This window comes from Heteronotia binoei, chromosome 21, assembly GCF_032191835.1.
Source record: "Heteronotia binoei isolate CCM8104 ecotype False Entrance Well chromosome 21, APGP_CSIRO_Hbin_v1, whole genome shotgun sequence".
In the NCBI taxonomy this organism is placed as follows: domain Eukaryota; kingdom Metazoa; phylum Chordata; class Lepidosauria; order Squamata; family Gekkonidae; genus Heteronotia; species Heteronotia binoei.
In genome coordinates this window covers 83,148,178-83,161,459 of record NC_083243.1, presented here as the reverse complement: position 1 = coordinate 83,161,459, position 13,282 = coordinate 83,148,178, and the positions used below count along the sequence as shown (strand labels likewise).

The 13,282-nt window shown below is 40.7% G+C and overlaps 1 protein-coding gene across 1 annotated transcript in view; it reads left to right on the top strand.

The window, feature by feature from the left end:
* CDAN1 (codanin 1) overlaps positions 1 to 12,538 on the top strand; it is a 70,013-nt gene extending 57,475 nt beyond the window's left edge. The window contains exons 21-28 of the mRNA XM_060262141.1: positions 375 to 438; positions 969 to 1,047; positions 1,660 to 1,820; positions 2,449 to 2,556; positions 3,277 to 3,340; positions 5,537 to 5,739; positions 7,940 to 8,047; positions 11,490 to 12,538. Coding sequence (XP_060118124.1) covers positions 375 to 438; positions 969 to 1,047; positions 1,660 to 1,820; positions 2,449 to 2,556; positions 3,277 to 3,340; positions 5,537 to 5,739; positions 7,940 to 8,047; positions 11,490 to 11,615 — 913 coding nt within the window. The 3' untranslated portion in view covers positions 11,616 to 12,538. The remainder of the gene's footprint in view (positions 1 to 374; positions 439 to 968; positions 1,048 to 1,659; positions 1,821 to 2,448; positions 2,557 to 3,276; positions 3,341 to 5,536; positions 5,740 to 7,939; positions 8,048 to 11,489) is intronic.
* Positions 12,539 to 13,282: the final 744 nt, after the last annotated feature.

Sequence of the window (13,282 nt, the reverse complement as noted above, 5' to 3'; positions counted from 1 at the left end):
TGAAACTCCTCAAAGTCGAGAAGAGTAGGGTATAAAGATGTACTTTTCTTCTTATTCCTTGAGCCTTTTAATTTGGGATGGCAGAGATTGAATGTGGTGTGTTCTGCATGCAAAGCAAATGTTCTCCCACCTAGCCATGGTGTATTTCTAATGCAGAGGGAACTGTGTGAGTGTTAGCATTGCACATAGCAGCTTTCAGCACTATAAGCCATTTTGACCTTTCCTTTGGTGTAGAACTGAGGGAAACATCTGTAATTCAGCTTTTCTGGTTCTATCTCCAAAGAATATTTTAGGTTAGAATCAGGAGGTTGAAGTTTTGATAATGAATGTTTTGGAATTTTTATATAATGTCAGTCTCCTTTGTACATTTATAGATTCTGCAAGAAGAAGGGGCCCGAGGCTATGAAAATCCTTCTGCCAGAAGAAATATCTGCAGCAGTATGTGCATTTTGGATTGCTTACCTTTTATTTTTGTTTGCCTTATTGGTTCTATACAATAGAAAGTTTGGTTTCTTTATGGCATTGTGACTTTAAAACTACTTGAATCTATTTCTTTTCCTGAAATTTTCAGTTGAAATGTTAATAAGTTCTGAACATCTCAGTGTTTGGTTCTGTTAGTTATATTAAAGTGAATGTAGTCGTTCCCAGTTTTTAGGACCAAACCACTCCTGCAAGTTCTGCAGTTTTTGCAGTTAGAAGGTAAAACAATTCAGTTGCTGTATCATGCTATGCTAGGAAGTGTACTTATTTGCACTTTTCTAAGATCAAAAGCTGACAGCAGGAGAAGGGCCAACTACTATGACTTCAGTAGCAGCAGCCAACTGTAGCTGTCTAATTTTCTGTCAGGAAGAATTTCCCATACAATTGCTTGTTTGCTACAGTTCCAGATTGATTTGTTGAGATTGATTTGTACAGTGTTGATTGCATCAGTGGAAATAGCCATAAATCTCTTCTGCTCTTCCCCTGAGGTTTTGAACTGTGCAGCAAATATAGCAGTGGGGTTAGCTACTGAGAAGGCCTGCACGTGGCTCTCCACCAACATCACAGGTAAGTTGGGCAACCTGGCCTTAGAATTAGTCTAAATCACCAGATGATTGGGGTTGTGTGGTATTTGAAAGTGGGGGGTGGGGGGGCATTGAGATGGTTTTAATAAAAGCACTGGTGATCCATAGTGCACTTAAGGAATGGCACCTTTCAGATGGCACTTACATCCAGGGTGGTTGGCAAGCCTAGTTATTTTCAAGGGTGTGCCTAAGCCGCCCTGAGCCAGTTAGGGGAAGGAGGGAGGGATATAAATAAATAAATAAATACCTAGTTGTGATTTTGCACTCTCATTTCACTTTTTATGTTTTAGGTTAACAGAAAATAATAAAATATTTAAATTTCAGTTATTTAAAAATTATTTTAATCAAAAGATGCACACAAACCATTAAAGAGACTACAGAAATATTGGCTATGCACATTTCTAGTTCTATTTTTGTCTTTGTGGCATATTGGACTAGTCTAGATTATAGTCACTTGATAGCAGGGGGCCTGCTTTACATGTTACAGTATTAGCAGCATCCTTGGATTGGAGGATGAATCTGCATATTCAATGGGATCAGTTTTCTCACTTCCAGTGTGTGAAAAGGAATGAGTGCTGCAGTTTGTTCCTTACAGCTTTGATTAAGAGAGAAGTAAAAGCCATCTTCAGTCGCATGCTGAAAGTTCAGGAGCCTTCCCTGCCTGATGCCAGTGAAGGTGTTCAGAGGAAGAAAAGCTGCCCCCCAGACTGCCAGCACCAGATAATGTTCCCTTCCCAGATAATCAATGAAATCAAGGTATGGATCTGCTGTTCTCCCCTTTAATCTCCATTCATGGCTCCTAAATAACAAACACTATCTATCCTGACCCCAGCTTACCCACAAGGCATATTTTCTGAGTCCTAAGCATTATTGAAAAAGAAGAATCTAGCCCAACCTGGTTGAATAAGCTCCCAATAAAGATCAAGGCCCTGTGGTATCTTTTACAGTTCTGCAGGGCCTATAAAATGGAGCATTTCTGCCAGGTTTTTAGTTGAGGCTAATGGACATCTACCTATTATTCTGGCCCCTCCTGGTCATACGGCCTCCCAAACTGACTGCTGGACTAATATTGGCAGGGAACTAAATAGCTTGGGAACCCCTCGATCAGATCTCATATCTTTTAAAATGAGCAGAGCCAGGATATGGTATTTTTAGAATGTCACCTTGTTATTATTTTGTGGTTTTAAGAAATGATGTTCTTAGGTTTTAGTTAGCTTGTTAGATATTCCTATGTTGTAACCTATCCTGAGCCCACTTGCGGAAAGGGCGGGATAGAAATCAAATAAATAAAAAAACTTTGTCATTTCTGTGTAGGTACAGGAGCTATCCTGTGAGCCCAGAGCATATATTTGTATTTATAGGTGACAAATACTATTCTGTCTAGGATGTCCTTTGTATTACTGTGGGCCCTCGGGATGAAGATGAAGAAATTCAGTTTCTCTATCTGGAAGGTTTATTGGGAAGACTGAGACAGACTCTTCAGTGCAGAAAGGTAGAAATGGGTTTAATTGGGGCCAAATGAGGCAGCTTTATACTAATGGTAAAATGAATCCATGTTTGCTAACTCTGTGATATGTACTGACAAACTTAGTAATTTTTTGGATGAAATGTTTGTCTATTTAGGTATTTATATTCCACTTTTCTCCTCAGTGGGGGGGACCCAAAGTGGCTTACATCATTCTCCCCTCCTCTGTTTTATCCTCACAACAGGCCTGTGAGGTAGGTGAGGCTGAGAGAGTAACTCACCAAAGGTCACTGAGTAAACTTCCATGGCAACATGGGGATTTGAACCTGGGTCTCCCAGGTTCTAGTCTGACACTGTAACTACCTCACCATGCTGGTCTAATCAGTTGTCTCCATTTATCCTAAGTTCAACTACAGTTCTTTACCTTGTTTGTTCTTCCCCCCTTTTAACACCTTTTTAGTCATCACTGTTAACCACTTCCATGCCACATTTTTATGAAATCAGTAGATACACATTAATAATGAATTTTCTCCTTAAAATACTTGAGAACAGCAACCAGAAAAGAATGCAGACTCTCCTTGCATGTTTTAAAGTCAAAGTTGCAGTTTATAGGTGTGAGTGCACTTATGATTTCCTGTAATAATTGAGTACCCAATACAAAACATTTCTTAAGAAGTCCTAACTGTGAAAATATTTCTTGATGGGCAATTTTTCAGTGTTGTGCTATCTTTTGTATTTTTCCCCCAGTTCATATGCCCAGCATCAGAACAACAGCTAGCTAAATGCACCGTAGAGCTGGCTTCCCTCCTAGGTAAATACTGGAAAAAATGTCCTCCTTAGCAGTGTTCTTACTATCTTCTCTTTTGGTTTCATGTCTCATTTTTTGTGGAATAGTCCATGTTCTATGTGTTAGTGAACTTTTCAAGGCAGATCAGCAAAACAATAGTGATGAATAGCAATACGTATATTTCTTTTATTAATGTTAACAATCTGCATGTGAAGGTGGGGGTAGAATGAAGAGGCCTGATGGTCCTTAATTATAGATACACATTGGATTGGTTCCAGTCAGACAGATCTGCACACTGGGATATGAAGGACAGCTGATTCCCCTCTCTACGGCAGCCCTTCCTTATGCCATTCCATAGGGTCCCCCATGTCTCTGGAGTACCATTTTGGACGAGGGGTGTGTGTGAGAAAGTTATGTTTTGCAGGTAGAAATCTTACTGCCTGTGGTAAATTTTTAACTGCAAAGTAGGGTTTCAGCATGACTATGAAAATGACAATATCACTGAAATAGTGGGAACACAGTAAGAGCCCTATATTAACACATTTAAAACATATCACAATATCATTTAACATCCATACATCATACATAGAAAACAATCCAGTACTTTTCTTTCTCCTGAAGAAATTGAAAATGAGTGATAGTCGCTGTTAACACACACCGTATTGAAGCTTCACTGATGCAATGCTTATTCACTCCCCTGGTTCATAAATTCACAAGGCTCAGTGGTCCCTTAGGTCCCAAAAATGTCCACTCAACAGGTAAAGTCACTTCTCTATGCACATATGAAGACTGAGGAATGAAGAGCCTTAGGGACTGGGGATCACTTGAGATAAGGACAAGCATAGATCCATGTATTAACTATTCCGTTGGCTTTGAAGAAGAGTTTGATTTAACGTAAACATTGAGAAAGTGGCATGGAAACCGCCTTTGTGTTAACCAGGTGGTGGGTCTCAGCTTCCCTTCTGCTTTACCAGTGAAGGCTCCACCTAATGCCCCCCTCTCCCACTACCCAGCAACTGGTTACCATGAAAACAGCTTCCCACAATTGCATGTGCCTAAGGAATTTAATAAGAAATAAAAGTCCAGATGCATACTCTGCACTGCAACAGACTGAGCAAGGGATACAAAAGAAAGGTGCAAGCACACAGTCCTCTATTCCTCAGCTCTGTAGATGTCCTAAGCTAGTCTTATTCTAAAGCAAGCTCTTTATGCTTAGTAGTTACAGCAGCCTCAAAGCTTTTCACTACCTTACTGGCAGCCAACACTCTGTATGCTCCATGTGGTAATGGCAGCCATTAAGGTAGAGCCCAGGTGTGAGAATTCCTTCCTCCAGCCAAAATGGACCTTTCTCCCTCTATTACAAGGGATTCTCTCTCTCCTCCTCCCCCTCCCCCTTTAGTCAAAATTCCTTTTTCTAGGGTTATCAGGAAGATCCCATCTAGTGTCTGTCAGATTCCAGCCCAGGCCTTAGCTGGCCATTTCATGGTCTCCAGCCAGGATACCCATTCACAAAGCTTTGATGGCCTTATTGACAATACTCAGAAGAAACCGACTCCCCTTCTGCTTTCTACTGACAGAGAAAAACTTTTTAAAAACCAAATCTAGGATTTGTGCAAATCCCACCCTAGATAGGATCTATTCCACTGCAAAGCAGGACTCTCCCATTCCCAGTCAGACAAAGCAGAAGAATACTTAGTTGGTGTTTGTAAGCCATTGAGAGGTCAAGTAGAACTAATCACAGGATGCACTCTCCCCTGTCAGCAGCCCAGCAAAAGTAATCAAGCAGAACAAGCAAGGCAGGTTCTGCTATATAACCTATTCAAAAGCCAAGGAAAAGATTACAGATAAAACATATTAATCCCAAAATACTTGAAGCTGAATGACTGCAATAAAAAGATGATTTGACATAGAGTGCAAACAGAGATCCGAAGAGGGACTTTTTCAGCAAAGGTGTTAAAAACTGCTTCTTTTAAACCTTTTGGTTGCTGGACAAGATGGACCATTTGTCTGAACCAGCATGGTTGCTTTTGCATTCTTACAACTTTCAGTGCTGTCCTTATTTCTGTTGAATGTTTCTGCTGTGGGATCTTGCAATACTAAGATGGCTCCTCTTCCCTTGTGGAGGTTGTAGAAGTAAACGAGAGAGGAGTTGCCTGTCTTTGCAGAAAGATCCCTCACAGGTGAGTTGGACCTTTTTTGTTTCAACTACTTGCTCTTTAGTTTCAGATCGTGTACCTATCCAGTGGCCAAACTTTCATGTACCAAAGAAACAGGAGCAGCAGCAAGCTAAGAACAACCTTATCTGTAGCCTACTAAAATCCTTGCTTTCCATATGGAAAGAAGATTTTGAAGCACCTGTTCCATTACAGCTCCTCTTCAGTAGAAGAAACACTGCATACCTTGCAGACAACAAACAGCGTGAGGTAGGACTTTTGAATTATTTTAAACCTATTTAATTGGTCTTATTGCTCTTCCTACTTGGTACTTCGAACTAATCATATAGATAAGGTGGGGAATGCTTGTCTTTATTGGTTCAGCAAACAATGAAATAGGGAGAAACAGAGACAAGCCAAATAGTATCTCTGCAAAGAGTCTCGTGTGGGATTATGGAATGTGAAAGCAAGCATACAGTTAAATGCCAAGTAGAGGACAGTGCAATACTAACATACATACCACAAGAAACTATTGTAAATCATCTAACGCTTTGCCAGATGTATCCTTAAGAGCTGATTAGCGCAGGGATAAAATTGTTCAGTTTATCACTTGACTTGCCCATACACTGCTCCCTTTAAAAAGTGCAGCATTTTAGGCGGTGTAGAAGCTCAGTCTGTGATGGTTTGATCTTTGATGGTTACTCCACACTTACAACTGATGTGCTGAATTAGTTGTATTCATGTCAGTCAGTTTATACAATCTGGCAGCTGAGCTATTATCTAGGAGTGAAGTGGGCCTGGGAATTTCCTGTCCTCCTCTGAAAGTGTAGCTGGATTAGCAACTGTGATTACTTTTACTTCTAACAATCTGTGTTCTTTCCCACCACTCTGTAGATTTACTCCAAATATATTTGTGCTTTATGTATGGTTTCTGTTAAAAGCTGTAAAAACGCCAGGTCTAGAAGAAAATTTCTGGAGTAACTTAACAACAGCTAACTGATCTGAAGTCTTGCTTCTCCCTTGCTTGCATTCAGACATGTGTTAGTGATTGTCTGGACTGGTCTTGTTGCAATCTGTCCAATATTAACATTTATATCAAAATCTCCATGGGATGGCAGCAGATAGATACAAGATTCCCTAGGTTTGTGGAATTTATTTTGGAGTGTAGTTTGATTGTATAATATTGGTGCACAGTGCTAGGATCTATTTTAGAGGTGCAGTAAACAATATTAGTGCATAGAATAATAGAATCACAGAGTTGGAAGAGGCCATACGGGCCATCTAGTCCAACCCCCTGCTCCATGCAGGATCAGCCTTGAGCATCCCTGACAAGCGTTTGTCCAGCCACTGCTTAAGGACTGCCAGTGAGGGGGGACCTCACCACTTCCCTAGATTGTGAGTCTTCACAACTCTTTGCTGGGGGGAGCCCCTTTGTTTCCAACACAGTAAGAATCAAGTTGCCAGGCAATTAAATGGGAGAATTTGTTACCTCTCCTGGTATGTCCCTCTTTGTGCTCACAAGTTCAGCGCCTACTGGTGATCCTGGGCCCAAAAGATGTCTGGCTGTTCTTGACCAGATCCAGGGCCTTTTTAGCCCTGGCTTTGCTACCTAGTAGAACTCTCTGTCTGAAGACATCTGTGCCCTCTGGGCCATAGTACAGTTCTGCAGGGCATGCAAGACAGATATTTTGCTGGGTTTATGAATGAGGACAGCAATGGTTTTCAATCACATCAGGCTCATGAACCACCCCATAGAGAAAAACACTACACACTGAATACCACAGCAAATAGATTTGTCAATGATTTTATTCTGATTAATTATTGTTATTTTTAACAAAGTATTATATGTTTTAAGCTTGATGTACACTGCCCTGAGCCCTTCGGGGAGGGCAGTCTAGAAATTAAATAATAATAAAAATAATTGCTTTTGGTGAATATTTTTTTCCCTTTCTCTAGAGTTAGACAGCTTTAGACAATGGGTTCTGTACTCACATAAACACAAAGATAGGAATATAATTGAAGTTTTTGGTTAGTGGGAGGGGTTTATAGCTATAGACCTGCACAGGTCAGCTTCCTAACATTTTTCACATCACTAAATTTGACACAAACCCATAATAACTGCTCCAAGGAGTACAGTTGGTGTGAAGTTGCCCTCATAGAGTAGAGGAGGAGAAAGATGGCTTTCTTTTCTCAGCTCTGCATCTATTATGTGTGCAGCTGTGTGGATTCATAAATGTTTTCTTCATGTTCTTTTTTTTCATGCTTTCAAATATATTAAAACAATAACGCAAATTTAAGATATAAGCATTGTAGTTCTGTGAAGTGTTTCTGGTTTGTTTGTTTTTTGTACTGGGCATTAAAGTTCTGTTTAAATAGTGGGTGTTTTTTGCTGTTGGTAGTTATTTCTACTCGAACAGGATTTCAATTACATGGTAGCAGCTAGGGCCTAACTCTCTTGTTTTTCTTGCAGTGGGACTTGTTCCTGTTCATGCTTCACAGCATTGTTGACTACAGTTTAATGTCAGATGCAGAGATAAAACAGTGTTTGAATGGCCTCCAAAAATTCCCATGGCCTGCAGTAAGTATTTGTACTTCGGGCTGTGTTCATACTCTACTGGTTTCCATAGAACTTCAGCTTCGTATTCTGGGCAATAGATTCTGTAGCATAAGGCTGAAAACTAAAGCATGAGATATGAAGGGGACATGGATGGGAGGCTTGTGATTGATGTCTGCATCTTTTTCTGTTATTCGTATTGGCTTTGCTAATTTCACTACCATCAGATTCTGTTTTGGGGAAAGGAATCTGCTAGCTTTGCTTCATTGTAGCATCTTAAACTGAACATCTATGAATGATCTTTGCCTATCAAAAACAGCTATATATTCACAAATACCTTTGCAGCAGGCAAAGGTAGAAATCATTGTTGAAGAGAATGAACAGAAAATGTACTGACATTTTAGAACATCTAAGGGAATGTTTGCTCAGTTTGACTCCATCCCAGCTCTGAAATCGTAGGGGCTGCAGAAATACTGAAGTCAGTTCTTAACAGCATTGTCCTTTTTGCTACATAAACACCTCTGTTAAATTAACCTGCAAGTCATAATGAAAGAGGCAACCTGATATATACATTATGGAGACCTGGCTGGACCTAGTTGTTTCCTGTTGAGGTTTCTGACCAAGAATAATAAAGGGCCAGGAGGAGTGGAGATGGGGTTGCTGGGTAACCCATGTGGATTCCATTTTTCTTACCAGACACCCTGTCCAAAATACAACCCATTTTGAATGCATATGCTTGGTACTGGGCAATCAGAACAAAATAGGGATTGTTAGTCTCAGCTGCCCCACTGCCTCCCTGACTTAACTGTTTCATGGACCCTTGGCTTTCTAGTTCTGGGGCCCTTTTAATTTCCATACAGTTTGCTTGATAACAAGTACAGTTCAGGATTTTGTAACTTCCACGACAGCTGTAGTTCTGACCCAGTGTGTGCAAGGTCCTATGTATGTTGGAGGTCATATACTGGATCTGGCTTTATATAGGGTAATTTTGCAGGTGTGGCTTGGGGAAGCTTTGATAGCTCCATTTGTTATGAACAGATTGCTGCCTTGTCAAGGCTGGGCTTGCAGCTCTCGCAAACCTATAAAGGAAGAGAGAACAAATGTAATATTCCATCGTGAAGGCTGATGGATCTGGAAGATTTTCACATAGTCCTGGGAGGAATGTTCAGCTGTCAGTAATACTGTCAAAGTCTTTGTGACCTCACACATAGGGAGCTGACACAATAGCTCCTGGATGCCTCCTTCTGCTAGTTAGAGCTCAAGTCCATTCCTAGTAAATTGGAGGGTTATGAATGAGAAAGCAGAGACAATGGCTGTAGTAAGATAAATCTGGTTTCCCATGCTTTTCATCCATCTGTGTTAAACTTATTGAGGTTTTGTAAATTTTCCTCTTTCCTTCCACTGTCTGTGAATGATAGTTCAAAGTCAGTAATTGAGTGGATGAGGGTGAATAAACTGTAACTGAATCAGGACAAGATGAAGAAGCTAATGATGAGTGACTCTGTATTGGGAGGAGTTATGCTTGTTCTTGATAGGCACATTCTGCTGCTTAGGAAGCAAGCTCAAAGCTTGGATATGCTCCTGGATGCATTTGGATGATGGGTAATAACCAAACCCAGGGGGTTCCCCGCCCCCCCAGCCTATGGTGATAATGCCCCTGGTTCTCCTTTCTGGAGGACTGACTACAATCTTGCATCTTCCTGTAACATGCTGTACAATAGGGTTTGAAAATGTCAGCTCATGCTGGAATGTGGTGGCTCAGCTTTTACCAGGATGTCACCACAAGGGTCATGTGACATCAGTTTTTATTGCCCTCCATTGGTTACCAGTTCTGAAGCTAAACTCAAGTTGTTGGCATTGAGTTTTCATGTCGTAAACAGTTTTGTTCCAGAATATTTAAGGAAGCTTCCCCCTCCATAGTTCACTTGAATTGAGACTCATAAAGCATAAAACATCACATGCTATCATTTATCTGTAGTGAGAATGTGTTTCCCCATCTATTAGAAATGGGCCTTTTTCTGTCACAGTGCCTATATTAAGTCCTTCACATTATTGGAATTTTCAGGTGTATAGCTGTTATAGTGGTTAGAGTGTCAAACTAAGATCTGGGAGACCAGAACTCAAATCCCCACATTGCCACCTTCCACATTGGATTGTTGTGATGATAGAATGGAGAAAGGAAGAATGTTGTAAGCCACTTTTTAGTCGGGAGAAAGTAGGTTATAATTGAAGTAAATAAGTAGATGAGCTTGTTTGTGTATGTGTTTAGCGTATAGTTCTCTTTGTTAAGTAGCTAAATGTTAACAATGAATAACTTTTTTATTTTCATCTTTAATTATTTCAGTAAGCTTTCAGTAGCTTCTACATGTAACTGTAAAATTATCGTATTTTCACTCCATAAGATGCACCTAGTTTTTCTTGTTTTCCTCCTCTAAAAACTAGGCAAGGAGAGCTCCAGCAGCAGCCGTGGCAGCAGCCCCGATGGATGCTCCCGAGCCCTTGGCCCCGGAGGTGGCAGTGGCTTCCGGGCTGGCTCCAGCACCCAGCGGGGCTTGTTGCGTGTGGCAGGGCTGCTGCTGCAGTTCTCCTTGCTGGGGCTGCCACAGCCACTAGTCGGTGTGCCTTGCAGGGGGGGTGGCGGCGGTGGCGCCTTGTTCTTCTGGTTGCTTTTGCCCCGCAGCGATGAGCCCTGCGGGAAGCTGCCATGGGGGTGGTGGTGATGCTTCGGGTCCTCTGTGTCGCGGTTGTGCAGGCGGATCAGCCCGATCTTCCGCAGCAGAGTAGCCATCTTCCTCAGGGCCTCCTTCCTTGGGGGGGGCGATCTGCTGCCCGCGCCTCCCAGAGTCAAGAAGCCCGGGCGGAGGCAGGGGGGAGGCACTCTAGGAGGCAGAGCCCCCTCTCACCACGCTCACTCACCGCTTTGTGGCACAGCCATCGGGGATGCTGCTGCGGGCGACATTGCAGCCTTTGGGCCGCCTCTGCCGGGAGCATCAGAGCCTCGCAGTCGAAGCTAAGCAACAGGCATTTGTAGGCTGCGGCTCCGGGCGCGGAAAGCAAAGCCGCCCCCCTCCTCCTGCTGCTGCTCGCTCCATAAGATGCACACTCCCCCCCATTTTTTGGGGGGGGAGTGCGTCTTATGGAGCGAAAAATACGGTATTTTCGTTTCACCATTTAAATAACGGTTCAGAGCGTGTAACTTCTTCTCTAAAACTGGAAACTGAGAGGAATAAATAAATGTGAAGACTGCTGGGCCCATAACAAAAAACAAGGTGCCTTTGGAATGCTGCCAAACTTTGTCCTGTTATTTTAAGAACAATATTGTCCAAAAATTCTGCTAATGTAGTGATTAGCTGGGTTAACCTTTAAGACTTGTGAGAGTCATATTTCTGCTAACCAAAGAATTAAGCATATTCTTGCAGAGGTTAAATAAGTTTAACTGTGCTCTGCATTTTTGTTGTTGTTGCAGGACTTTTCCAAGGAACTAGAAGCTCTGTTAAGAATATTCATTTCTGAGAACTACATTGAAGAACCAAAGGGTATCTCTTGTGAATTGCTGGGACAGTCTAGAGGAACAGTGGCAGCACAAAGCTAGCATGGGCATAGAGTGTCAGAGCTGCTAGCATTGTTCATTAATGCCTTGACGTGGTTGCAGACGGACATTAATCTGGATCCTCCATTTGGTTCATTGCAAAATGATATCAGGTGTTAAAATGTACGAAGTATCAAGAAGACACCTTCTAAGCACCTTAATAGGAACTGCAGAATCAGATTTGTTTCTTTGTGAAAGCAAAATAATTTAGTACCCACAAGTTGGGAATAGAACTTGTATAGTTCTGCAAACACAGCTGGAAAGGTTGGTTCCTGAAATGTGTGAGATTCTCACTTGGAAAATTCTCTTGTTTTAGTAAAGTTCATGTGCTGCCTTGAAAGGAGAACTTTGACATGAGACTACTATTTTAATTATCAAGCATGCACAGTTGAAAAGTTTTAAATTATATCATTTCAAAAGTTCAAATCATGTTTTTAAACTACTGCTGTTGTGTCAGAAATCAAATTACATCTTGTCTGTGAGTTTTAAAAAGGAGGGGGTGCTTCCATGCCTTCTGTTAAAAATACTTTTTGTATTTGCCATTTTCTAATAATGAGGGAAGTTTTACTTTGTAGTGTGAAGGTATATTAAGCAGAAGCATTTAGTTAAATATAATTATGAACTGTGAATTATTTACCAATTTAAAGCTATACTTTAAAAAAAGAGAATGTTCTAAAGATGGCAACTTCAGAGCTTGAAATTAATAATTTTTCTGGGATGGCATCTTCAGTGTGCTTTCCTAGGATGCTCCTTGCCCAGGTGTGCTCTAGAATTTTGTGTGTGCTAACCAGATCCTTTAAAAGCAAGTCTACAGACTCCCAAAATATTCTTCAATGCTTGGCACTGAGTTTCTTATGGGCTGTGTGTCACTTTGTCTCTTCCCTCCTCCTGTTTCCTTCAACATATTAAAATATTTTCCTTGGGAATCCTGCTTTGTTTTCATTTGTGCATGAGAAATATGGGCTTGCTTTTTCTTCCTGCTGCCTATACAGGAAACAGAAATTAGTTTTTCAGTGTGATTTTGATCCAAGGTTTGGGTTTTCTGGAAAATAACAAAGTGAGGCTGTTTTTAGTTAAGTAGTAGTAAGCTTGTCATGCACCTATTACATGCAGTCATAAGCTCAGGTAATTGCTTTTTATGATTAATAAGATGTGAACAATGGTGAAATATGATAACTAAATCTGTTGGAAGAACTAAAATTAACTTGTGTGTGTAAAAAGCAGAGGTAATGCAATAGTTGTTTTAATACACAATATCAAAAATGAGAAAAAACCTAGTTTCAGCCTTTTCCATATTTAGAAAACTATTTATTGTGAGGATATGAAAATAGCAATCTTGGTTAAAAGCAGGTATGGACTAAAGCTACAGTATAGTAAATGGGTGTTTTCTCCCACGTGGAGTAAAAGATTTCACAGAAAATAGTTTCCCCCGTTTTAATAGACTACTTTTTCATTCTAAGCATTCACAGGTACCGTAATGTTACATTTGCAAAAGAAAACATTATATAAATAGTACTTTTAAAGTTATCAGTTATTTCTGGAAAGCATACATTAATTGAATACCTGTAAAAATAATAATTAGCTTCAGCATATAAAACTACCTCAAAACAAGAATATATAAATAAATTAATTTGTAAACATAGAAAAAAACCATTGTATGCTTTTATAAA